This window comes from Manihot esculenta, chromosome 6 (assembly GCF_001659605.2).
Source record: "Manihot esculenta cultivar AM560-2 chromosome 6, M.esculenta_v8, whole genome shotgun sequence".
Classification (NCBI taxonomy): Eukaryota; Viridiplantae; Streptophyta; class Magnoliopsida; order Malpighiales; family Euphorbiaceae; genus Manihot; species Manihot esculenta.
The window spans coordinates 28,029,172-28,056,617 of record NC_035166.2 but is presented as its reverse complement, the minus strand read 5'-3'; the positions used below and the strand labels follow the sequence as shown (position 1 = coordinate 28,056,617).

The window sequence follows — 27,446 nt, the reverse complement described above, 5'->3', positions numbered from 1 at the left end:
CGCTGACTCGATTTATCTACGTACAGAGAAATGGAATTCAAATAAAATCCTAAGGGTGAGATTTTATAGCTTTTACTTCAGAGCTTCGAAAGAATAGAAGAATATACTCCTAGCCTGATGCTGTTTTTGAGAGGAATGTTGATCTTCATCATTGAGAATTCTCATAAAGTTGCACAAGATTATTTATTTTGAAAAGGTTCTCCACAAATTCTGTCGACTCCAACAGGTTCATTGTTTCTGATCAAATGCTGATTAACAATCTACCGCAAGTGGAGGATGATCATGAAGGTGACATTAATATCGTCTCCGAGTTTTTTGTTGGCCGAGTACAGTCCAGTACACTAGAACTCAGAGTGAAGGTGGCAATTATTGAGTATGAAGTCATTCACCATGTGGGACAGGAGAGTGATATTTACTTGCCGAGAATTATTGGGCTTTAATATTTGGGTTTCATCAGCATCCACAGGCGTGAACTCGCCCAAGAGAATTTTACCTTTATATGTGGTGATATGATTTCATGCGTCTTCATTAATATAATATTCTGAAATCCTTATAAAGTTTAAATTTTTTTCCTTTTATAGATTTGACCGAACCTTACCCAGATTAAGTTCGGTTATTGTCTTCCATCAGAGAGAGTCAATTTCTCGTCAGTGCTTTGCCATTGAGCTTACATATAGGCATAAATTGGTTTTGTCTATCTGTCCTACCCTCCACTTTTCAATTTTATCCCCTTGATAAAGGTCGGCTTTTGTTTCTGTAACCCGACCCTATGAATAAAAATATTTGATTTCGATCATTTGGACCCTAAGGCCGTATGCCCTTCTTCAAAAAAAAAAAAAAAACAAAAAAGGCCATATGCCACTACGTACTCACGCTGCAAAAGTCCAGTCAGAAAACACCAATGAGATATGAGCTTGCTTGTGTACAATTTCAACTGCTTCATTTTTATATGTATGCAGCATCATCTCCAAATTTACATATAGATTTCATAAGACATCATTAGCTTTGTCCTTGTAAATGTCAGAAGAGTTGGACATGAAGAAATGACCATGTCAATATGGTAATTTATTTATTAGTTTCGTATTATATTTCTATTTAATAATTAATATACATTTAAAATAAAATTTATTATTTTAAAAATAATTTAATAACCACTTACATTTGAAATAATATATTTCTATTAGAGAGCCACTTCTAGTTCTGAACTAATTCCCTATATTTTCCATAATCGTAATTGACGAATGCTTTGGCATGATTTTGGACAGTTAGGTCTTGGATGTTTGAGTAATGACACCAAAGTCGGTGTCATTTTCCCCCTTTCTCACTTTTTATCTGAGGCCCTTTTTATTACCTTTTATTTATTTATATATATCCAGACTAATAACCTTATGCTCCACTAATACAATGGTCTTTATTTTTTTTATCATTAGGCACCTGTTTATATACCCAACAGCCTCAGCTCTCACTCATACTTGTTCCTGCATCACACCTCTGCACCCTCTGCTTGAATCCAAGATTTCGACTTTGTTATAAATCTGGTCCGTCAAAGAATGGCAGCAAATGATGTGCCGTGTTGTGAGCCCATGTTCTGGACATATCTAATCATATGTGTGGCGCTAGTGTGTTTTGCTGGCCTCATGTCTGGCCTTACCCTAGGACTCATGTCTCTCAGCCTAGTTGATCTTGAGGTCCTCATCAAGGCTGGTCAGCCTCAGGACCGCAAGAACGCAGGTGGGTATACTCTTAGCATTTGAGTCTAGTATATTGTCATCATCATCAGCTTCCAAAGATTGACGTAGTCTGTCTGACTTCTATGCTTTTAATTCTTGATGGCAGAGAAGATTCTGCCAATTGTGAAGAATCAGCATTTGCTCCTCTGTACGCTCCTCATAGGCAATGCTTTGGCGATGGAGGTATGTTTTGATCGTAACTCTTTCAAACTTTTTGCGCACAAGATATTCTGAATTATATAAAATTTTGAATTCATAAGGCCCTGCCCATCTTCCTTGACGCACTTCTTCCAGCATGGGGAGCTATACTAATATCAGTCACCCTCATACTTGCCTTCGGCGAGGTAACTAAAATCTTCTATTTGCAAGCTATTTTGAAATGTGGGTTTAACATATTTGATAGATTTTTCTATATATTCTCATCCAGATTATACCTCAAGCTGTTTGTTCTCGGTATGGATTGAGAGTTGGAGCAAAAATGTCTGTCATAGTTCGGTTGATTGTTATAGTGTTCTTCCCATTAGCTTATCCGATCAGCAAGGTATAGATGCTTGTGTTCAAATGTGAAAATTTTTCTAGTAATAAAGAAATTAATTACATATCAAAGTACTTATATTTAGCTCTTTCTTCTCTGTAAGCTGTTGGATTTGATCCTTGGGAAAAAGCATTCTGCACTTCTACGAAGGGCAGAGCTGAAGACCTTGGTTGACATGCATGGAAAAGAGGTTAGTGTCCCACAAAGCAAAGATTAACAAGGAGGCCTATTTAATGGTCCCTTAACTATTTTTCAAGAAGTGAAAGCGAGACAAAACCATGATATTCTCTTGTTTTAATTAATTGCTAGGCAGGAAAGGGTGGAGAATTGACACAGGACGAAACCACCATCATTACTGGAGCTTTGGATATGACTCAGAAGACAGCTAAAGATGCCATGACACCCTTACCTAAAATATTTTCACTTGATATAAATTCTAAACTTGATGAGTATGTCCTTATTGCGTTTCTGCAGCGTTTTCCATTAAGAAAAATACTTGCCTCCTATCAACTGATCTATAATTAATTTGTCTTCCTTAGGAAAACAATGGAGCAAATAATGAGCACAGGGCACAGTCGCATTCCCATTTATTCGGGAAAACCAGCAAATATCATTGGCCTGATTTTGGTAAGCACCTCTATAACAATAAATGGTAAATATTTAGGACTGTGAAAATAAAACATGTATTAAGGTGGTATTGACTGATTCTTTGTTTCATAGGTGAAGAATTTAATCAAGTTCCGCCCAGAAGATGAAACCCCTATAAGAGATATAACCATCAGGAAAATTCCAAGGTATAAAATGAAACCCCAATATTGTGTTGGCTGGCTGCAGAATTTACGATTTTTGTTCTTCTTGTTAATTTTAGATAATCCGTTTAATACGCACAACACCAAATTTACAGCTTCTAAGTTTGCAAAGTAACAAATGCATAGTCTTCATTTGTGACAGGGTACATGATCATTTGCCTCTTTATGATATCCTGAATCAATTTCAGATTGGTCACAGCCACATGGCTGTTGTTGTCAAGTGTAAGAATGATGTTGAAGAAATTGCAGAAGAAAAAAAATCCAATGCTAGCATCTTCAAGAAGAATAATAATCCAAATTCAAAACAAAGAAAAGCAGATGTGAAAGGTAGAATCACTTGGAATATAAATTTTTTCATTTTCATTATTCTAAGTTCTATGTATGATTGGCATGTTCAGGTATATGTCATCGTCCTGGCCAGAATGAACAATTGAACATCAGTATACACTCACCATCTCTGTACTCTAGCGACACTGAAATCGAAAGTCCAGCGCCGGATAATGTGAGAGATCTAAGAGATCTTTTGCGCCCACAATTAAAGAAAAGTGAATACCAGAATCAAAATCTTTCAAGCGAGGATTTGGAATCCCTTTCAGCTTTGGATGAAGCGGTCATTGGCATCATAACACTAGAAGATGTTATGGAGGAACTGCTGCAGGAAGAAATCCTGGACGAGACTGATGAGTATGTTGATGTTCACAACAAGTACGTGCAATTGAATTCAAATTTATCTTTTGTGCGTCAAATAAATTAATTCAACTGACCTCTTTCTTTCTCTTTTCCCGTGAAAGGATTAAAATTAACATGCTAGATTGGCGAAGATCTCCAGTAATGAGGTCTCCTGTGGCAGCATCAGCTTCCAATTTCCAGTGGCGAACTCATGTGGCTTCCCCTGTTTCTTCCTATCATCAGAGTCCATTATCATCCTGCAATCATACTCCCATACTGCAATCTCCAATTCCACCATACGTTCGTTCGCCATTGGCTAGACCAACTCTATCAGCTTCCCCTGGAAAATCTGTTCCCAATTCTCCAGTTGCTAATTACTCGCCGTCCTCACACCGGGTATGCCCTAACACAACGACGTTAATATTACGATGATATGTTTTTAATCTCCGGTATACTAAATTTATACTGTTGGCAGGTTTCAAGAAAATCATATGAGAAGCTGAGAAGACCAGAGCATGTATAGTGATTGTAACGTGAAAGGCTTCTTGGTTTTAGTCCCTGACAATAAAATATGCAGTCTCGCTGGATAAATATGTCATTTTGTCTTGTAACAACTTGATGCATTAAAGATGGAAAGGAATTTTTTTTTTTTTTTTTTTAATTCGAATAAGTTTCCACCACGGGATTTATGTACTTAATCAATCCAGAAATACTAAAATAAATTAGGAGGATGTTTATAGTTACTTAGTTTAAAACAAAATAAAATAAATAAAATTCAACAAAAATTATATATTTTTATTATAAATTTATGTAAATTGATTTTTATTATAAATATATATAATTCAATTTTTAACTTTTTAAATATTATATTTATATATTTTTTAAAATATTTTTAAATTTTTTTAATATGATTTGATTACGAAAAATCAATTCACATTGCAAAGTTTTCATAAATTATGGATATTTTATATGATAAAATAATTGTGATGAATAACTGAAAATAAGAGTAAAAGTCATCATAATTAAAATAATAATGAGTACTGCTTATAAATATGTATCAAGCAAGGCCCAGTTGGAAAGGTCCAACACTAACTCTTTGGAAGATTATAGAGTTACATATTTACAATTTTTTCAGTCTCATAATTGCTGTTTTTTTTCCTAAAACAGTAATTTAATTGAACTGTCTGGATATAAAAATTCCCGATCCACAACGTAATTCTTTGTTTTTTTCCGAAAAATGAATACGTGTTATCAATTTATTATCATATATAATCTATCCAAAAAGAAATATCATAGCAAAATAATTAGACCAATAATTTTCTGCTTTCGTAAGAACACTAGTGCCAGTCATCCATCACCGTGACCACTACTCGTTAAGTTGTTTTCTTTTAATTTATTAGTATGTTGCAGTCTATATCAACCCATCACTTCCTTTTCATAGATAAAAACTGCAGAATTCAATTTTGCCGTTTAAGGTATTCTTTTGGTAAGTAATTTTTTATTTATAATTTTTTAATAAAATTATATTTCTTCTTTTTATTTATTTTTATATTTTATAATATATAAATATTAATATTACTATATTTTATAAAAAATTATGAACTGAAATTGCGTTAAACTAAAACGGATGCGAAGTATATTCGATTCTGAGTCAAAATTGTTTCAAATTGAAATTGATTTGAACATTAAAATCATTCAAATTAATGGTTCTTCTTTGAAACTAGACCAGAAGCGACCAAAGCGAATTGAGTTTCTACAGGCTCCTATTAAATGACGTCACACGTAATTCATTACGCATAGGCTTAGTGCGCAGAGTTTGTGCTTTGATGGTTTATGTGTTTATTTATTTATGTTTTTGCAAATTTAGAAGTAATTTATTAGATAAGAGGCTTGAAGCCTATTACAAAAGATACATGACCCAACACAAAAATTCAAACACAACCTTAAAAACCACCGGCTCATAAGAAGAACTCAGCCCACAAACAAATCCTAGCAATGTGATGGGCAAAACTGGAACCCACAATCTTGAAAAACAACAAGTTGTAGCTGCTACATTGCACAGAAAAACCACCATGAACCTTGGGGCGCTCAACCATGGAGGCATTGTGAAAGCACAACTAAGAGTCTGAAAAGTCCTATCAATTGAGATACGTTCGGAAAACAACTTCAATCACAAAACAATTAACATATAGGACAACAGGCAAAATAAAAGAGGAGCAAATCCTAAAAAATCAGTCCTGCAGAAAGAGAAGACTTCATCTAGAAGTGTTGTTTGAGTTGCATGCAGAGCAACCATTACTATCAGAAACAAAGAGAGATACAAAGCTCTCACCTCTTTAATTTCATTTAGATTTGAGGGATCAAGAGTACGGATCGATTTTATGGACGTCCCCAAAATGTCATTCCATCCTCAAAAATCCAATAATAAACTATTGAAGCTTAATTATGAAGCATGCCAACAATAAGGGCCCTCTCCCAATGAGCTCATACTTATAAACCATTCAATTAAAAATAAAAGCTCCACATAAAATTTATGTCACGCGGCATGGATAATTTTTTTTTTATTGTTAAAGAGTAAAAAATTAATTTCGTATCGATAAAAGATAATTAATTTTAAATTTTATCATATACAAAGGGAAAGAGCCTCTTTTTAAAAATTCTAAAAAAAAAAGTAATATCAATATATTTTTTATGATTTTGATTATAATCATATCAGAGAAATTTTATACCCATATAAATTTTCTAAGTGAAATTTCTTTAAATAATTTGCACTGATTTTAAATTATCAGCTTATTATATGATATGGACCACATATAAATAAGAAGTTTATTGGGTTTATTGGGTTTGGATGGTTATGTTGGATTCATTTTCTTACCATTTAATTTAATTCTTTGAAAGGGACCATTTACTTTTTCCTAATCGGTCATTATCATTCGTGAACCAATTAACATATAATAGTGGGGCAAGAGAATGAAGAATTTCGTTTGGTAACTTTAGTCAACAAGCAACCTTCTCTCTCGCCCCAGACAAAAGAGTCAAGAGTGCCGGCTCAGCTCAAGCCTATTTTCATACAAAGCTTCACATCAAACTCCGAACCATTGTTCTCCAAAGTGAGATATTCACAAAGCACATAGAAAAGAGCAGAAACAATAGTCTAACATTTAGCAACCCATAAATAAATATCAAGCAAGAAAGTGGGATTTGAATGTAATAGCCATAACTAAATAGCAAGGCCTCATATGCAGATGGGTAGTGGCAAAATTTTCACTTTATTTGATGGTTTAATGAATCATCAACAACCAATTTGGCAATTTTGCTTCATCTTTTCTTTTATCAAACTGACCAAATCACTATACATTAAACTTATTCGACAGCATTAAAATAATCCCACACCGTCACAAATCCCATGTTTAATTAGCATGGCTTTATCAGATATCTTGTCCTTTTTATCGTAATCATTTTCTTTTTTGCATGGAAAAATTAGCGCAGTCGTGGAAAATTAATATGGGACAAAATTTTGCCACTGAAATTTTAATGCTACAAAAAATTTGATACATCAAAAGCACAAGAAAACCAACAAACTTATAGTCGAAAAACCCACCGTCATCTACTGTACATAAAGTACTGTCATATAGATTCTAATATGATCCAAATATAAGATGATTAATTAACAAAGACATGATTTTCTTTTATTTTTCTTTTCCATTTTTCCTTCCAACTATTTCTCCTGCCAGTTCTTGTAAAGATGTATCTAGCAAATGACACAGGCATTAGGATCTTCTTCTGCACTTCTGACATAGTAGTAGGTCGTCATGTGAGGATTATAGGCCTTGTAGGCCTTAACGAGCTCAGCTACTTGGTCTTTCTCCTTCTCTTTTGGATCTTTTTGGGGCTCTGCCTTCTTTGCCTCCTCTTTCTTGGGCTCTTCCTTCTTCTTTTCTGGCTCTTTTGCTGGTCCTACAGAAACTATTTCTGTGTGGCAGAGCTTTCTCAGCTTCCCCGCTATATGCACTGGATCAACATCCCCTATTACTGTCAATTTCTTGTCCTTCATATCCAGGGAGATTGATTCTACTCCTGCAAGTTTGAAATCAAGAAGAACCGTTCATGTTGGTCAAATTGCCATACCCCTTAAGATCTGGGTTATCATTCTTTTATAAAGACCAAAAAAATAAAAAAATTATAAAAAAATTTCCCCTTGTTCGTCATCTGAGATGACAAATAGAGGCTATATTAAAAGCAGGCGGATGAAATTCCATACCTGAAAGGCCAGATACTTTCTTCATGGCTTTCTTCTTTTCTTTGTCATCGTGTAGCTCCAATTTCAACACCACTTTCTGCAATAAATTCCAAGATTATATATTAGTTAAAAATAATCTTTGAATATTAAACGAGAAGGAAGACATGACACAATGATTTTATCAACAATCCCTAACAAAAGGATAAACAAATCAAATTAAATATGAAAATTCAGTATGAAGATAATCAGCCATGTATTTATATTTCTAGTAGAAAACATAGCAGGATCCATAGAGAAAATTCTAACCTTTTGAGACATGAAAGATCGGCGATTGAACTTGTAAAGAACGGTAAACAGAAGCCAAAGAAGGCTGAAGGCCAGAAGAAGAGAAAAGGGAAAAAGATATAAGAAATTAAATAAGCCCGTGTTGAAGGAAGGAGATGAAAGGGGTAGATTTTATAGGAGGAGAGACGAGAGTGGATGTGGAAAATTAGAGTCAACCCGAAGCACATTGGTCTAAGGTGACCAGCAAACGAAAGAGCATTGGCTTTTCCTCCACACAAAACGACACCGTTCTGTATTATTGCAGTAGTGCTTTAATTTTCATTTGGGTCTTCCAGGAAAGACTCGAAACTTCACGTCTAGGTTCGATCCCTCTTAAAGTCTTAAACCACGTTGTCCGTCAATGCAAGAAATTTAAAATAAGGCTTCCGCTTCCTGGTTGGTACATTTGACACAGTCCAACTATCGATTTTTCAATCTTTGCTCGCCTGTAAAGAGGGAGAGCTGCGGCTTCTCACGTAGCTATGGCTACAGGCCCATTTTTAAACAGCAGAAGAGCAAATCCTCTGTCGGATTGATGGGTCACGTGGCATCTACCTGAGCCAAATAAAAGAGATATTTCAGTTGATATTTACATTTTATTTAATTTAAATGTGTTATTTTATTAAAAAAATCACCATTTAAAAAAGTAATTTAATTAAATTAAATTAAAAAAATTTTTATTTCACAAAAAAAAAATTTTGACTTTCCGCTAAATTAAAAAAATATTAATTAAATAAAAATAAATTTTATATTTTATGAAAACTTCAAATTTTATAATTGAGTTACCCATAGTTAATAAAATTGTAATTGTGGAAGGGCTCTTGAGGCAATTTAGAAAAATTATTAATTACACTTCATGTTTCATTCATTATACCTCCGCAAAATTTGAAAATTCAAACCCGCATAATATTTTACGTGGTTATAATAATAAATAAACGGTAAGTTTTTCATATTTGTATAACAGAGTGCGGTACAAAATAGAGAAAATTGTTGTCCCTTGCTTGTATTACTTTTTCTTTTTTCTGTAAATTAGGGTAAAGTCTTAATTCTTAATTTATCATTTCCAATATTAGTAAAATGTAAAAATATATATATATATATATATATATTTTAAAAAAATACTAGAAATTAAAACTTTATTTGTTTTATATAAAATATTTTTTAAAAAATATTTTTCATATTTTTTGATATTTGAGATATTTAAAAAATTTAATCAATAAAAAATATTTTTATAATCAAAAGAAAAATAAGTTATTTTTTATAATTTAATATTTTTATTAATGTTTTTATACATAAATTTTTTAATAAATTTTATTTTTAAAATTAAAATTAAATAATAAAAAATAAATTACATCATTAAAAAATATTTTCTTCGAAAAATAATTTTTCATAGAAAATATTTTATCCACAATCAAAAATATTTTTTAAATATAAATTATTTTTCATAAAATAAATGAAATCTAAGATGTATTATTTTTGTTATTAAATGTATAAAGTAAATGCTACATGTTTAATTTTAATTTAATTTAGCTGTAACGTAAATATATACATAACAGAGATTCATTTTCCATAAAACATTGAGAATTTGTTTTAAAATTAATATATTTTAAAAACAATAAAAATATATATTTTAAACATCTAATATGGCCTTTAGTCGGCATGATAGAAAATATTATAATTCTTTTTTTTAGAAGGAAAATATTATGATGAAAAAATGCATGAAAATCTCTTGGAATTTTTCATTTTTTAATAAAAAATTCAAATAAAATATGGTAAAGTGATGCATAATTTTAATTCCTTTTAAAATAAATTTTTAATTAAAAAGAATTATACCAAATAAAGAGATTTAATAGAGAGAGAAAAAAATAAAGGGTTTACGTTTTGCATGGGAGGGTGAAACTATCACGCGCTTTTCACAACTTTTTAATCAGTGTTTGGATCGAGCAAGTTGGGGTCACCAAGGGCCCATTTTAGGTCTGAATCAGTGATTTAGATTCAAGTTGTATATGCAATAATTGAACTGTAAGGATCGTTTTATTCTTTGTTTTTTTTTTTCTTTTTTTTGAAACGAAGAATTGGGGGATTGATCCTGAGATTTTTCAGATTTATTCGAATGCACTTATCATCAGATTAAATTTGTTAGTGCAAGAATCGTTTTATTCTATTTTTGATTTTTATCAAACATATTATTTAATTGTAATATTGTATAAAAATTAATCTAAATTAAGTTAGCTAAATATTAATTTTGGTTTATTTATTTTTAATTAAATTCAAAATAAATCTTTCCAATTCCAAGTCCTATATCTAATATTTCATTCTAAAATAGATATACTTAAAATAAAAACTAAATAAAAGAGTTACAATCCATTAAAAAATAAAATATTTTCAACAAATATTTATTTTATTCATGAGTAGGTATTCAATTAAATAATTCGATTTGAAATTATTGAATTAAATCCGATTCACTAATTTTGACATGTCTCTAAATTGATAATAAATTTGGACCTAATCTCGATAGGTTTAGGATTGACTCTAGAAAATAAAAAATTACTAAGCTTAGATTTATCGCAAATATGTAGGATTTCTCGGAATCAAGAAATGCATGATTCTAGTAAATTTTGTATATTCCTCTCTTGTTTTTAAAATTCGGCTTTACACTGCTTCATGTTTAGTTTTAATTTATATATATTAAAATATAAATTAGATAACATTTAATTCCTATTTATTTAACAAAAAAAATACATTTTATAGTGTTTAGAGTATTCAAAAATTTTAATTAACAAAAAATATTTTATTGATTAAAAAAATTATTTTCACACTTTAAATATTTTATTAGAACTTTTAAATATAAATTATTTTGTTGTAAAATATTTTTAAATATAAATTATTTTTCAAATAAATGAAATCTTAATTAAATATTATTTAGTCTTTTTTTAAGCGCCACTAATTAAAAGCTATAATATGAACAAACATTCATGCATTATTTACTAAACGTTAGTTTCAATTTAATATAAAATGTATAAAAAAGTAATCCAGTGTTCTTGGATTTTATTACTTTAATAATTAAATATTTGCTAGAAAAAATAAGAGATTAAAATTTCAAATTTAATTATTTTATTTTATATTTTTGAAAAATTCAATATAATTAAATTAATATATTAATTAATTTTGAAGCTTCAAAGTCAATAATTATTTTGTATTAAAGTTATTTTAAGATTGAGACCAAGTTAAAACTGTAATTGCAATTAATTATATAAAAAAACTCTTAAAAATGTTGAGAGGAATTATTATTATTATTATTATTATTATTATTATTATTATTATTATTATTATTGATGTTGATAAAATTAGGCTGAGTTGTCTCGTGGTTTGACATGACGAAAACTGTTTTGTGACTTTATTTAGTGGGATAAACGCATGAATGGTCTAGCGAAAATTAACTTATGGTCTGCCCCGACAAAAATTGTCTTGTAGTATTACTTAGTGGGACTAACGCTCAAATGGTCTGACTGATACCACATTGGGATCTTGTTTAATGGGACCAACGTCCGAATGGCCTGGCGAAAATTACCTTATAGCTTGACCTGATGAAAATTGCCTTATGGTTTGCTTAGTGGAACCAACACATGAATAGTCTTGCTTAGTGGAACCAACGCTTGAATGGCCTGGCAAAAACTGCCTTATGACCTGACCTAGTGAAAATTGACTTGTGGGCTTGCTTAGTGGAATTAATGCTCGAATGGCTTGACGAAAATTGTCTTATGACATTGTCTTGTGAAAATTGCCTTGTGACCTTACTTAGTGGGACCAATGCCCAAATGGTCTAGCAAAAACTATCTTATGGCCTGACCTGCTGAAAATTACATTATGGCCTTGCTTAGTATGACCAACGCCCAAATAGTCTAGCGAAAACTGCCTCATGGCTCGGCCTAGAAAAAAATTGTCTTGTGACCTTACTTAGTGGGACCAATGCTCGAATGGTCTGGCTAATACTGCCTTGCGACCTTGTTTAGTCTTTTTTCGATGGAGGTAATTCCATCATTCCTTGCTACTGAAGAACACCACATGTGAAAATATTTTGTTAATTTATTATTCATAAAACTTTTTCAAATTATAGATGTTTCAGGAATGGGAAATGACTTAACCATCTAACTTGGCTAGCTTATATGATCCTGGGTGAATAACCTTTGAGACCCTAAACGGTCTTTTCCAATTCTCGCCCAACTTACCAGACCCGGTGCTACTACCTATTACATCTGTTCTTTTAAGGACTAGATCCCCTACATTGAAGGCGTATGGCCTAACCTTACTGTTGAATATTCTAGACATCTTGTTTATGTAAACTGCCATTTTGATTGCGGCCTTTTCTCTTAGAAATTCTACTTTGTCAAAATTTAATTGTATTTCTTCAGGATTCTCTAATATCTCAGGGTATCGTGTCTTGAAACTGCCTGCTTTGATTTTCACGTAAATGACTGCCTCGGTCCGGTATACAAGAAATGGGCATTTCTCCTATAGCTGTCCTGGGAATGGTTCTGTATGCCTATAGTATGTAGGGTAACTCTTTGGGATAGTTGCCCTTAACTTGATCAAGTCTTTTCTTTAGATCCCATAGAATGTTCTTGTTTGTCACCTCAGTCATACCATTAGTCTGGGGGTGATAGGCTGAGTTAAACCTTAAGTCAATTTTCCATTTCTTGCAGAAGCCTTTGAACCTGGAGCTTGCAAACTGAGTTCTATTATTAGTAATTATTATATTTGGTATTTTGAATCGAGTGAATATACTTTTGCTGACAAAGAAAATCACTTATTGGGTGGTGATTGATTGTACTGCCTCCGCCTCTACCCACTTGCTGAAATAATTTACCGCTACGATCTTGAACTTTCTTGATCTGGTTGCCTTAGAAAATGGGCCAATGATGTTTATCCCTCATTGAAATAAAGGCTAGGGACTTCCGATGGTTGCTTGCATTGTTTGTATATACTTGGCATCTTTGACATCTTTGGACAAGCTGCTTAGTGTCTTTCATTATCATCGGCCAGTATTATCCTTGTCTAAATGCTTTCTGATCGATTGTTCGGACTCCTTCGTGGCTTCCGCAATCACCGTTATGGATATACCTTACGATTTCTTGGCCTTCCTCCTCATTAACACACCGCAATCAAGGATATATTGAGGACCTCCTATACAACTAACCATCAATTAGTGCGTATTTAGGATACTTTCTTATTACCTGTTTGGCTGATAATTTATCAGTCGGAAGATCATCTTGTGTCAAGAATTTACATAGTAGCGTCATCCATGATTCTCCTTCTTCTATGGGAAAGAACTCTTCCACTGTAATGACCCGAAAACCGGACCGCTACCGACGCTAGGATTCAGATCGACTTAAGGTCGCCGGAACCCGTAGCAAGCCTACTATACATCCTGTGTACCTGATAAAATCCCATACATGAACATACATTTTCATAAAAATTTAAACTTTTCATAAACCAAACTTGACCTGAGCATACATCATAACCTGTAAACATAAAACCCACACTAGAGCCCTCATCAAATGCTCTTACCTTCTCATCAGTTATTACATGAATGATGGGAGGCTAAACGCCAAGGACCCATTATGACCGCGCTAGAACTTTCCCCCTTAAAACATTTCTCTTTCCTTGTACTGTTTCAAAATTCGAAATTTCTCTACTTTTCCAGAACCCTTGTGCTTCCCTGTTCTTTGTGCGCTTTGCTTGCTCTGTCCTTCTGCTCTAACCACTTTTAAGGTACGCTTCTTATTTCACCGTGGATAGCCCTAAGCTTCCCGATGTCTTTAATCTTGAGTCTAGCATCACCCCTTCTACTTTAAAAAATTTCATTTCTCGGGAGTATTTGGATACTCCCCTTTATCACATTTGAGCTCCTTACCGGAATGAGAGGATCGTTCTTCCCGATCCTCCTCCTCCCGGCTTAATAGACCCCCAGAAAGATTTCAGTCTAGTCTTTTTTGTCAAACAACGAGAATACGGTCTAACCTTCCCCTTTTCTCCTTTCTTCATTGAGGTCTTCCGGTACTTCGAGATAACCCCTCGAATGTTGGCTCCTAATTCCATTCTTTTCATGTGTTCTTTCGAATCTGTCTGTCTGAGCTGGGGGTTCACACCCACGGCGCGTCTCTTTGTTACCTTTTTTAGGCTGGTTAGGGCAAGCCAAAGCTTTTACTATTTTTCCCCTCGTGGTGGGCTGTCCATCTTCTTGGGTCATAAGGACTCGATAAAGGGCTGGTGGAAGGGTTCGCTGTGGTTGAGCTGAAGAAGGACTCCGGGTTATCTTGGGAGGTGGAGCTCTCCTGGGAGGATGTCCATCTAGGCTGCAACGACCTGCCCCAGCTAAGTCTCACTGAACAGATAGGGTTCCTTCGACTGACTTCTGTTGAGAAGAAGTATGATGTCGAAAGGTGTATGTTTGTGTCCAGGATTGCAGGGCTGCTGTTACTTTATTTCATTTAATTGTTTTGCCTTTTCTTTGTGATTTTGACTGAGGGTTGTTCTAATTTGTTTTGATTTTGGATCTTTGCAGCTTCCGACGTTAAGATGGACCAGATCAAGCCCCCAAAGAACTTCACCTTGTCTCCGGAGAGCATGAATGCTGCTTTAGATGCCCTCCGAGCTGGGCTGTCTGTGTCGGAAGCCACTCAGGAGGTGGCCCAGGTCATCTCTTCCAGGTCGGCAGGTCGGTCTGCTCATTCTGTTTCAGCTTCTTCCCGAGCTCCCAAGCCGAGCTCTCGAGGTGTCAGGACCTCTAGGCCCTCCAGCCGTAGCAGGTCGAGCTCGATTCCTCAGTCTTCCCAGGCCCCGAAGTCCCAACAGGTCTCTGTTGCGAGGACGGAGAGGGCTCCCAGGGTTACTGACAGGTCGGTTGAAGATCCTGGGCATGTGAGGACGGATGTTGCCTCATCTTTGGAGGATGTCCATGAAGAGAGAGCCCAAGTCGCTCCGGTTGATGGGAGAGCCTCAGGCGGTGAAATGGAGGTTTTAGGAGCTTCCGTAGAGATTGCCCTCGCTGCTGAGGACGTTCCTATGGAGGGGGTCGAGTCCGAGCTAAAGTATAGCATTCCTCCCCGAGAGGATGTTAGTGTATATGCCCTAGGCCATTATTTTGGACCTTTATGTATGTCGTTTTGGTCATTAATAAAAGAGGTTTTTATCATTATTATTTGTTTGCATGTTACATAATAATGATTATCATCCCTGGTTACTTATTATTATGTTGATAATAATAAAATATAACTGGTATGGTTATTGATTGATAATCATGAGATGATTATGTATATGTTGATATAATTCAATAATCATAAATACTTGTTGGAGAACAAAGTATTGGATGGATTCGCATTGAGATCACTTGTAACGACCCGGAAATCGGACCGCTACCGGCGCTAGGATCCAGATCGGCTTAAGGCCGCCGGGACCCGTAGCAAGCCTAACATACATCCTGTAAACCTGTTTAATCCCATACATGACCAACACATACCTAAAAATTTTGAACTTTCTCATTCAATCACCAAACTCAACCTGTGCATGCACAACTCATAAACATAAACCTCAACCCCACACTGGAGTCCTCATCAAATACTCCAATGGGGTACATAGCATATAGTGAGTTTGGTCTACATAATACATCATTAAACCATTACATTTGAAAGATCATGTAACAAAAGGGATTAACATACATACTAGGGTCAAGCACAACTCTAAACCTCAATAACATCATTATATTACATAATTGTTCAATACTATACTTTACATTACATCCTTCTCATATCCACTTCTAACTATTACATAGACATGACTTTACTCTAGCTGACCTCCTGGTCTATCCCGTACCTGCAAACCTGGGGAAATTAGGGAGTGGGGTGAGCTACTAGAGCCCAGTGAGCAAAATAATAAAACATTGTATTTAAAACATATGATATCATGGAATGCATCACAACACAAACAAATCACATCAAGGATGAACTTGTCACCATTTAGCCCTCTATACAGTCTAATCATGCCAGGGGCATAGTGCAGGCACACCTGGACTTCCATATCATATCATACATATCCAATCGTGCCGGGGGCGTAGTGCAGGCACGCCCGGACTTTCTCTTACATAGTGCCAGGGGCGTAGAGCAGGCACGCCTGGACTTCCATATCCTATCATCATGTCATAACATATGAGGGCTAATGGATCATTCAACATTCATCCACATCAACAACATAATATGCAATGCAACATATTCGTGAATTCTAATGCAAGCACCCTAATATATCTCATGGCATTCATGATGCGTGAATCATGCTAAAACTTTCATTATTTGCTTTGAAACATAAAGGGTTATTCCACTCACCTCTGGCTAGCTCTGACAAGACACTGAAGCAGCTGTCTCACTGCTGGGGTCCTCGGTTCCTCGGGTCCGAACCTACACAGGTGGACTCAAATGAGAGACTAAACATTCATGAACATGACTCTAAAATACTCCCCAAAAACCCCCTAAAACACCTTAAAACAATCATAGAAATCATGCAAAGGAAGACTGGACAGGGCACTTTCGGCGGCAGGTTCGGCGGCTGAAAGTCCCTCCAGAGACGAAAGTCATGCATCTTCGGCGGCACTTTCGGCGGCCGAAGGTTCTTTCCAGAGACGAAACTCATGCATGTTCGGCGGCACCTTCGGCGGCCGAAAGTCCCTTCCAGAGCCGAAAGTTCCTTCCAGAGCCAAAAGTCCACTTTCGGGGGCAGGGTTCGGCAGCCAAAAGGCTTGCCTCCACAGGCAAGTTCGGCGGCCGAAAGTCCCTTCGGCTGCCGAACCTGAGTTCTTCCCAAAGGACAAAAACTTAGCCTCCAACATGTACAAATGCCTCCCAAACTTCACAACTCAACCAAAGCATGCATAAACACTTCCACAACATACATACATTCATACATAAGCTCCTAGGGGCTTCAAATTATCCTAAACCTCAACTACAACACATCAAACGTACACAAACAGTCCACATTGCTCAATAACTCAACATAGACCTATACATGCATTTCTACCCCATGAATCAACTTAAAACTTGTTTAAACATATAATAAGTTCAAGATCGACTCTTACCTCTTGAAGATCGAGAGAGAGTGTGACCTAACTTGGAGATTTGGGGAAGATGGGTTCCTGAGGTCTCCAAGCTTCACAACTTCGATCTAAGCTCGAAATCTTCAAAAACTAAGTTAAAATCCATAAGAAATCATGAAAACTCGAAGGAAGAAGCTCAAAATCAACAAGGGACGGCGGAGAGCTCACCTTGGCCGAAAATGGGGAGAAAAGCTTGCCCGTTTCGGACAAGGGACCCCTTTATAGGTGGCTGGCCAGGCCACTTTCGGGGGCCTAACGTGCCTCCGCATGCATGTCATGTTCGGCGGCCGAACCTGGACTTCCCTCACTTATGCCTTCGGGGGCCTAAAGCGCTCCCGAAGCGCATGCATATTCGGCAGCCGAACTTGAGGTTCGGCGGCCGAACTTGAGGTTCGACGGCCGAACCTGAGTCTTCCTCCAAGGTTATTTTCATTCAAAACTTAATTTCTTTCTTGCTTACAACCATAAAATACATTAAAACATTTTATGAAAACATGATTTTACCCTTCTAGAGATTTCCGACATCCGAGATTCCACCGGACTGTAGGAATTCTGATACCGGAGTCTAGCCGGGTATTACATCACTACATGGGTCATTGTCATAAGTGAATCTCAAAGTAGTTATGTCTTAATCCTTTGACTTGAGATTGTCATAGTTTCCAACATAAGGACTATTATGTTTTGACATAACCAAACGTTGTCTTTAATCAGACAATTATAAAGGTTATGATTGAGCATAATAGAAATTATGTAGAGGATAATGAACAATCAAGATAAGATTTGTCCTTCTCTATGAGAGAGATATCTTCTAGGCCCCTCGATAAGTGAGACTGAGAAATGCATGGCCGTGCTCAAATGAATTGATAGTGTGATCAATATCATTTGAATTTATCAGTCTACTTAGAGATCGAGAAATCATAAGTTTGAATATTATAAGTTTGACATTGACCATGACTTATGTTCAAACTAGATATTGTGTGACAAAAGGATTAATACATGTTCTATTTAATAGGCTATATCGGACTATTGATCCTCATATTAGTTGGGTAGTCATAATGTCTTGCTAGAGGCCACTTATGACTTATAGGCCTTGTTGGACTGGGCCTATTGCCAATTAATGTGAGCCTATTGGGTCACACACAAGAACGTTATTGATGTGCTATATTAATGGGCTAAAAGCCCATTAGTATAATTAATAATAATAAAGTGTTATTATTATTAATATTAATTAATAATAATAAAGTGTTATTATTATTAATTATTCATTATTATAAGATAATAATAAATAATTAATAATAATAAAGTAAAAGATCTGCAGTCTATCTGTAACTGTTACAGATAAAGAACTCTATCACATAAAGATATTTGAGTATCTGCGAGATTGTAATAGTGGGTTCTAAATACAATTCTTTTGGGAAAAGAGTAGTACAACTCTTTTAGGAAAAGAGTTGTGGGAAAACAAAAGACTGAAACATATAAATACTCTTTCTACGAAGAGAGTGTTGACGACAGTTTTTAGAAAATTCAGTCTAACCGCTGCAGATTGTGGAGCACATAATCTATCCATCCTTGAGAGCTAGCACTCTAGAAGGATAGAAGACGTTCATGTGGATACCATTGAGAGTGTTCGTTTGAAAAGACAGCACCATCAGTTCGGCATTGTATCTTCTTGACGAGATTAACAGGTTAGTCTCATATCCTTCTTATGATTTAAACGAAGCACTCGGATTCTAGGAAAGGAAATCAACAGAGATTTTATTTTTTCGCTGCTCAACTGGGTTGCAATAATCTCGGGATTTCCCAACAGAAGAGTCCTCAGTTGTCCCTGAGAGTGTTGTCGAGGGGGCCACGAACAAGCGTCCTCCCCCTTCTGAAGTGCCTGCCCCGGCTCCTGTCCCCAAGAGGTTTCGGGCCTTTAGAAGACTAGCTCTTGCCCTGCCTCCTCTAGAAAAAGAAAAAACTCATGTGGTGCCTCTGCTCTCTGCTGCTGACAACGAGATTTTGAACGCAGAGGACATCACTCACCAATCTCCAGCAAGCGTTGTTGCGGAGATTCTAGAGGAGCGGATGTTTGGCGGGGCTACAGAGGCTTCGGACCCTCGTCTGCTTGCTCTTACTAGCCTTTTGGCTAGCTCTACTCAAGAGCAAGCAACATTCCGGTCTCGGACTCGAAGGGAGCTTGGAGACACAATCAGGGAGATGCTTCTGATAGGGAGATGCTTCTGATGGTAAGTTATCCCTTCTGATTTTTGCTTTTATTTTGGTTCTCTTTGTTTCCTTGTCCTAACAGTTTTCTCTTTGTGCTAGCTATTATATACAATTCAATTTTTTTAAAATCTTCCGATGTGGGAGGGAACAGCTGCCGTAAATCCACAAGCAGGCAGCTGACCGTTATACTCGGTCCAGCTAAATTTGCGACATTCTCGTCGCAACTGGATCCAATACAATTGCTAACCAGGACCGGACCCTCGGGTATTGTGGTTCACTAGTGCCTCGGGCGGCTCCACCTCGTTTCTCATGGGTAGCCCTTTCCTCGCGGGTCCACTAGCTCCGCACAATTTGTCTGACCCAGGGTGGCTCTGATATCAATTGAAACAGTCGGGCCCAAACACTTTAAGACTTTTTGCAAGATATCCGTAATCTAACTTTGGCTTATCTTAGACTGTCTCGGATCACTGCTATTCCCTCTGGAGCTAGAAGCTTAAGACATATAACACCTATGTTAATAACGATACCGTGGCAGTTCAGGACTAAATGGCTGAGTATCACGTTGTATGCAAATGGGATGTCTATCACCGCAAACTTTGCATACAACTATCGTCTATACTTTTTGTCACTGAGTACAATGAGAAGGTTGATGGTATTCAGCACTGTCACGATCTTATCTCATAACCCTACTAGAGGGTAGGAAACTCTGACAATGCTGTTTTTTCCAAGCCTAATTTGTTAAAAATATTTAGGATAAAAAGGTTAACAGAACTACCTGTATCTATCAGTACCTTCCTTACTTCATATCGGTTTAGGAGGATCTTAACAATCAGCGGGTCGTTTTGAAAAAATCCGGTCTCTTTATTTGCAGGGCCAAACATTATCTCTTACTTAGTTCGTGGTTCTTGATGGACAGATAGGACATCCTATGCTACTTGCTTATTTTTTCTTTTACTCTTGTCAGGTTCTCCGGTGATGACATGTACAATTCTGGCCATTTTCAAGAACAGAAAAAAAAGTTCCTTTTTTAGAGAGAAAAAGAGAACAAGAGTCTAGCGTAAACTCAAATGATCAAAGAGAATCTAATGGGTCTCCCAGCAACGAGACCAAATGATATTGATGAGATTAGGTTGATGATATGACCAGAATGATACTGTGCTATGGTCGGTAGAAACCTGCAAGAAAGAAAATGTGAGGTGATGGTGGGTGTCCACGGCAGCCACTCCGACGCTCAAGTCAGTACTTTTAAAAATCGAAAGAATACAATAAATGACTAAGAGTTTTAGTAGTATTAGAGATAACATTCATTTATCTATGTGATCGTTTCCCTTTTATACTGTAAGAAGATGAAGATAAATATAGAGTTTTATGAAAATTCGGCGATGATGTGACCGGCTTCTTAATAAAGAATATCGCCGGCTAATAGGTTAGTGATTTCGTGATTACAGGCGAAATGAGAATGTGCCTGATAACGGTAATTCTTTACCAATACTCGACCTATAAAAAAATAGTGAGTCTTGACGATAAACCGAGTGTTAAAGTGTTTGGGTCTCTTTTATTAGGTGGAATCACATTTTTCACGTATCAAATTCTTACTGCATGATCAATTTTTTATGATGACAACTCATAATAATAATAATAATAATAATAATAATTATTATTATTATTATTATTGTTATTATTATTATAATTATTATATAATTATAATAATAATTAATTATTATAATTATTATATAATTATAATAATAATTATTATTATATTAATATAATATATATTTTCTTTGAAATGGATGAAAAGAATTTAATTTTGTTATTATTTTTTATTTAAAAGAAAGAATTTATAAATTTTTATTTTTAAATTATATGTAATTTTATAAAATTTATCTAAATATTTTTCTTACAAAATTAAACATATAAAATAGAATAATTCTATCATTTAAATAAAACAAAGAATTGAAAGTTTAACCAACCCTCCATTGGCATCTTTGAAAAAAAAATATTAAGCAATAAGTTTTAATTTTGTAAAACAAAATTAGTTAAACTTATATTAATTCATCCCTAATTCCCAGTTTAAAAAACTTATATTAATTCATTTTTTGGTACAATTTACTTAAGAACCGTGATTTTTATTTTAAGTATAAAACGTAATAAAAATTTGTTCGATATTATGATAAAAATATTTTTTAAAGGAATTAATTGACTAATTTTAAAATTTATATAACTATATTCAATATTTGTAACTATAAGAATTAGAATATATTAAATAATGTTTTCAGTAATATTAAAAATCTGGTCGTGATAACGTGGCATATTCTTATACGCCTCTCCCTCATATTCACTGAAGGCCCGAAGGCATCCGATTGTAGATTGATGATTGCTACAAGAACCCCTCGTGTCCCTGCAAAAGCCGCATTTCTCAGTTGTTTCAAAGCTATAACCTAAAATTTCATTATCTCAAATGGTCTCAAAAAATCCGAACCAGCCAGACGGATTCTACTTGGATCCGAACGGAATGGCCCTACCAGGACTGGGACCCTTCGTCACAGCATCGGCCACTCCATCGGAGGATCCGAGTAAGAAGATCCGAAAACCTTACACCATCACCAAATCCAGAGAGAGCTGGTCTGAACCTGAACACGATAAGTTCCTCGAAGCTCTTCAACTGTAAGTTCCTCCTCATTTCCTTTAATTTGTTGAAACTGTTCTCCTTCTATGTCAATTAGGGTTTAATTCACTTTATGTGAATTTAATTTGTGTTAATTGAGGCTGCGTAGCTAATTTAGTTTGACATCTCTTGTAATGTACTTGAATTCTTACTTGGAGGACAAGACAATTGAATTTAAGAAATGCAGTTGGTTATCTCTTGGAGCTAAAAAGTTTTATATGGAGTACAGAGGTATAGTGGGATCGTATTTCTTTTGCCAACTAAATGTCAATATTCTTTGTTTGGATTGAGTCTGTCGCAGTAAATAAATTCTGTTGTGCTTTTTAATAACCACTCTACTATCATAACTATAAGTTCTGTTTTTGTGGTTCTGCAATTTTTTTCTTCTATATTTTGCTTAAAATTAAGAGATGTCCGACTCGTAAGCTGAAGAGTGAATGGAAGACTGCTTTACAGAAGGTGGATCAGCTAGCCTTCAGAATCATTAATAAATATTTTATAAATGATAAAGTATACTTCGTAGTGAAAATTTATTTTAACAAAACATCAGTAAAAGAGGGGGGGGGATAGTCATTCTTAATTTAGCGATTCTGCAATTTAGTGATGTGGTGCTCATGTTTCTTTCATTTTGGGTATATATATATATGGAAAATGACAAGAAAATAAGCAGACAGATTTAGATGATTCAATTTCTATAATGTTGTGCAGTTATTTTAGACAAAGCATCTCATTATTGCAATAACATTATTATATATATATATATTTGGCTCAATTCCTTGGGAGCTTTATCTACAAATGAACTAATACTCCCACAATGGCGATCTTATGTTTTAAGCCTTATTATCCTCTTTTTTTTTTGTGTGTGTGTGTGTGTGTGTGTGTGTGTGTGTTTACACTTTACATCAATCCTTTTCAGCTTTGATCGTGACTGGAAAAAAATTGAGGCATTTGTTGGGTCAAAAACAGTAATTCAGGTATCAAACATAATCTTGTAGTTTACTTTATCCCTAAGAAAATGTCAATTCTTATTAGTTGTTCTCTTGTATTTTAATTATCATTGTTGAAGAACCAATATTGTTGGTGCTCTCTCTCACTCATTTACTCTCTCATGTTTAGTCAGTGTCTGTTGCATGATTGTACATTACATTGTACTTATTACAGTTGCATGTTTCTGTAACTATGAATGTCACTCCAGTTGCTTGATTCATTTGGTGATGCAAGAATTTTCTCTTGCTAATTTACATGAATTGAACTCAAGTAGTGTACATGTCCACTGTAGTTATTGCAGCCTTTTCTTTAATGGATAGGAATTGTATTTTAGATTGACATAATTGGTATGATTTCATGCATCCCCCCACCCTTCTTCTTCTTCTTCTTCTTTTCTTCCTTTTTCTTAAAATAAAAAATTGAAAAGCACCAATGCCAGAAAGAGACATTGAAAGTAATATTTTGCAGATACGCAGTCATGCACAGAAGTATTTTCTGAAGGTTCAGAAGAGTGGAACCAATGAACACCTGCCTCCTCCTAGGCCCAAAAGGAAGGCTGCTCATCCATATCCTCAGAAAGCCACAAAGAATTGTGAGAATCATGCATTTTTATTATGTTTCAATACTGAAGTGGAATCATTCAAGTAATTTAACTTTTTGTACTTCCTATTGACAGCCCCAATGCTCTCACAACCTCCTGGATCCTTCCACCTCCTTGAACCTGGACTTGATGGAAGGCCTGATTCAGCATCAATTCCTATGAACCCAATGAATAATGCTTCTACAGCTTCCCAGACAAATAATTTGCCAGCTGTCAGTTTATCAAATCAAGCAAAAGGTTTATAACACTCATCTTTTATTTCCAACTCCATTGCCTCTTTGAAAAATATTGTCTTTGGTCTCATTTGCTTCCATTTGTTTGTGCTTTGGATGGCTACTAGGTGCAAATAATTGTTGCAGTAGCACTGAGAATGTTTCTACAATGAAACCAATTGGGGAAACAGCTGGGCTAGGGAATCATGGGCATCGATTGAGAGGTGAGGTTTCCTTTCATTCCTTTACAATTGTCTCTGTAATCCAGATAACATTGCAAGTAGATTTGTTTCATGGCAAGTTTTACGGAGTTAAAATTAGAATAACTTGTGACAAATCTCTAAAGCCTACACATGCCACTTATCTTTGCATGTGGGTGTACACGTATGCATGTGCTTCTGATGTCCTTAACTGGACACACATAGTTATCTGTCTTTGCAGTGTTGCCACTAGCAGCATTACGTGCAACTCACATAAATAATTGATAAGGCTGTCTTTCCCTTTAGTAGTATTTGATGGTTACCAGCATTTTCCTTTTTCCCTTTATAATTAAGTTTGAGGAATCAAGAGTCATAATAGCTGGATGGCAGCACCTACTTGCTACTAGATGATTTCAAAGCTTATCCTGATATTTTGTTTTATGCATTCATGAAAAATCAACTTCTTTCCTATGTCCAATTTGCGGCACATGTTACTTTGTTCTGTACATGTTGCTTACTATAGAATGCAATTACCTAGACTTTAATCAATTGTGACTTGTGAGTGTTATATTGTGCAATCATAATTTCAAGTAAGCCATCATAAAATTCAGACCTTTATGTGTATGACAAAATTTGATATTTTTTATCTTTTCTTTGCTCTTCTAAGCTTACCTTGGTGTTTTTCTGCCTGGACATCGAGAGGTTAAAATACTGTTGCTTGCATAGATAATTTTATTTTGTACTCAAGCACTTGTAGCACTCATACTGTCTCTTTATTTGCAGTTCTGCCCGACTTTGCTCAAGTATACAACTTTATTGGCAGTGTCTTTGACCCAAATGCTACCAGTCATCTGCAGAGACTGAAAAAAATGGACCCTATAGATGTTGAGACGGTGTGTTTTCTTTAAAACCTGTATATTGCTCTTGTAAACAAGTTTTTCATATAAATTTATTAGTAAAGTCAGTGCATGGTCTAAGTTAAGCATTAGTTGTGCACATTGCACAACCTTCAATATAAGTAGTTGATATATATATTTTTCCTGTTCAGGTGCTGTTGTTGATGAGAAACCTCTCTATCAATCTGACCAGTCCTGACTTTGAGGATCATGTAAGTGCCATTTCTATGAAGGACACTTTCTTTATTGCTGTTTTATCAGCTTATGTTTTTCACGTGGTGCATGCTATTTATGTTCATGTGTACTTGCATGACCCATCCACAGTTTCTTCTAAGCTACATAACTAGCTCCAGATGGACATCGTTTTTTCATTTAATAAGATAAATGGATCTCTTTCTGTTACATATCAGATATACATTAGTTGTTCCACGCTTGTCTTTTGGCTTACATTTACATATCAAAACTGATTAGACTTTTCTCTGCGTCATATCTGTTGAATCTAGTGGAAACTGGTCGAATAAGTGAAGCATGTCCAAAAATTGAAAATACTTTTAAGTTAGCATTTTAATGGGCCTCAACTATATGCCGCAGGTGCGGCCAACTTTTGCAAGTGCCTGAGATGTGTTGTTGTCACTTTTATATCTCATCCAAGGGCGTCATTTATTTTCTTCAAAAATGTTGCATAGCCAGTAAAGCATTCATTTTATGCACTTTTGAAATTTTGAGATGTCTTCTGATATTTGATACAGAGGAGGTTGCTTTCTTCTTATGAGATAGACACACCGGCAATTGGTGCATGCAAAATCCTCAAGGACAGTTTATCAAAGAATGTTGCTCAATTTGGATAAATTAGACCCAATTATGCTTCATCATTGCTGGATGTGGCTGAACTTGCATGCAGTTTTGCTATGCACCAGTGTGGAGGGCTACAGGTAGAAGCAGCTGCCAGCTATTAAAGGCATCTGCTACCTTCTTTTTTCTTTAAAAAAAAAAAAAATTATTTTTATTATTTGTTGTCGTCTGTTGATTACACCCTCAATTGTAGCTTTTATCATTCTATTGTCATGTACATATTGGAAAAGACCGAAAAGGTGGGGGAGGGGGGTTCAGGAGTGTATATAGTGATTCATGGTAGAAAGGAATTCTTGTATAGCTGAATCACTCTGTATTTAAATTTTGACTATAATATTCCTAGCATAGGTTATGCGAGATATTTGATCATGTGAGATTATTCTATCCTTGTATTTTCATTCGGTTGCAAGACATTGAATAATGTCATTTCACAAATTGACATTGAATCAAGTTTTGCAAAAATAGCATTTCCTGTAATTTTGTCGAATTCCTAATGTGGCATTTCTAGAACTGCTTGAAGGTGTTTCATCACCTAAGCTGGCGCTGAAAGCAGCCGACTTTTAAACATTATCAGCAGATGTTTCACTTGAGGGCTGGTGTTATTTAGGTGGGGTAATTCAATTAGATAATTTTAAATTTTCAGGAAGTGTTAGAATTATGTGTTTGATTGGTATTTGTTTTGGGAAGTTTAAAGCATTCTTTTATTAACTTAAATAGATTCAATTAAATTTTTTATTCTAAATAAATTAATAATAAATTTAAATTGATTTAATTTTTTCATCATTTTTATTATTTTTATATTATATATAAATATTTATTTTTATAAATAATAATTATTTTTATCACATTAATTTTTTTTTAAAAATATTATTAATATTTTTCACAATATTTAAAATTTAAATTTTATATAATCTTTTAATATTAAAAAGTATAAATTAAGATGGACTTTCTTTTTTAAAATATTAATAAAATAACATAATAAATTTTTAATATTAATTATAAATATATTAAATATTAATACTAATATTAAATTAAATTAAAAGTCTAAAAAAAGGAAAATAGTAACTAATTATATTTGATGTTAAAATAAACAAAAAGGAATAAAGGATAAAGAAAAAAAAATTGAATTCTCATAGTAAATTAAGTTATTTGATATAGATAGCGATACATGATATCATTTTTTTTTTTTAAATCTTGACGGTTTTAATAAAATATATTTTTAATTTAAAATTAATTCTCATAATAATTCTATTAAAATTTTATATTATTAATTATATCAAATCAAAATTGAGAAAAAGGAATACCCAGAGTGAATCATGTTCCCTTTACGAATCCAATCCTATTTTGTTGCTGGGCACAGACAAAGGGCAGAACAA

At 34.7% G+C, this 27,446-nt stretch overlaps 3 protein-coding genes across 4 annotated transcripts; 2 read left to right on the top strand and 1 right to left on the bottom strand.

The window, feature by feature from the left end:
- The first annotated feature begins 1,171 nt into the window (after positions 1-1,171).
- LOC110618060 (DUF21 domain-containing protein At5g52790) lies at positions 1,172-4,334 on the top strand. The gene is made up of 12 exons (XM_021761085.2): positions 1,172-1,731; positions 1,837-1,913; positions 1,991-2,074; positions 2,158-2,271; positions 2,369-2,455; positions 2,575-2,714; positions 2,805-2,892; positions 2,986-3,059; positions 3,217-3,401; positions 3,473-3,779; positions 3,866-4,139; positions 4,219-4,334. Exons 1-12 carry the CDS (start codon positions 1,551-1,553, stop codon positions 4,264-4,266), a joined length of 1,659 nt encoding a protein of 552 aa, XP_021616777.1. The 5' UTR covers positions 1,172-1,550; the 3' UTR covers positions 4,267-4,334.
- Positions 4,335-7,248: 2,914 nt separating this feature from the next.
- On the bottom strand, positions 7,249-8,449 carry LOC110616768 (heavy metal-associated isoprenylated plant protein 39). Of its 2 annotated transcripts, none has more exons than XM_021759250.2 (3): positions 8,290-8,449; positions 8,005-8,080; positions 7,249-7,820 (listed from the first exon to the last, which is right to left on the bottom strand). In XM_021759250.2, exons 1-3 carry the CDS (start codon positions 8,299-8,301, stop codon positions 7,495-7,497), a joined length of 414 nt encoding a protein of 137 aa, XP_021614942.1. In that variant the 5' UTR covers positions 8,302-8,449; the 3' UTR covers positions 7,249-7,494. The 2 variants fall into 2 exon arrangements, with proteins under 2 accessions (XP_021614942.1, XP_043813216.1); XM_043957281.1 differs by having other exon boundaries at positions 8,005-8,174; positions 8,290-8,420.
- Positions 8,450-22,000: 13,551 nt separating this feature from the next.
- LOC110618120 (protein REVEILLE 6) lies at positions 22,001-26,439 on the top strand. Its single transcript, XM_021761174.2, has 8 exons — positions 22,001-22,321; positions 23,239-23,296; positions 23,778-23,901; positions 23,986-24,147; positions 24,251-24,346; positions 25,106-25,215; positions 25,371-25,430; positions 25,968-26,439. Exons 1-8 carry the CDS (start codon positions 22,116-22,118, stop codon positions 26,064-26,066), a joined length of 915 nt encoding a protein of 304 aa, XP_021616866.1. The 5' UTR covers positions 22,001-22,115; the 3' UTR covers positions 26,067-26,439.
- Positions 26,440-27,446: the final 1,007 nt, after the last annotated feature.

Excerpts from the sequence above, each read along its gene's own strand:
- LOC110618060 (XM_021761085.2), top strand. The coding sequence starts at position 1,551 with ATGGCAGCAAATGATGTGCCGTGTTGTGAGCCCATGTTCTGGACATAT. Across the intron at positions 2,272-2,368 it reads TAGCTTATCCGATCAGCAAG|CTGTTGGATTTGATCCTTGG; the intron begins GTATAGATGCTT and ends CTTCTCTGTAAG. Across the intron at positions 2,893-2,985 it reads ATATCATTGGCCTGATTTTG|GTGAAGAATTTAATCAAGTT; the intron begins GTAAGCACCTCT and ends TTTGTTTCATAG.
- LOC110616768 (XM_021759250.2), bottom strand. Across the intron at positions 7,821-8,004 it reads GAAAGTATCTGGCCTTTCAG|GAGTAGAATCAATCTCCCTG; the intron begins GTATGGAATTTC and ends TCAAACTTGCAG.
- LOC110618120 (XM_021761174.2), top strand. The coding sequence starts at position 22,116 with ATGGTCTCAAAAAATCCGAACCAGCCAGACGGATTCTACTTGGATCCG. Across the intron at positions 22,322-23,238 it reads TTCCTCGAAGCTCTTCAACT|CTTTGATCGTGACTGGAAAA; the intron begins GTAAGTTCCTCC and ends AATCCTTTTCAG. Across the intron at positions 24,148-24,250 it reads TTTATCAAATCAAGCAAAAG|GTGCAAATAATTGTTGCAGT; the intron begins GTTTATAACACT and ends GATGGCTACTAG.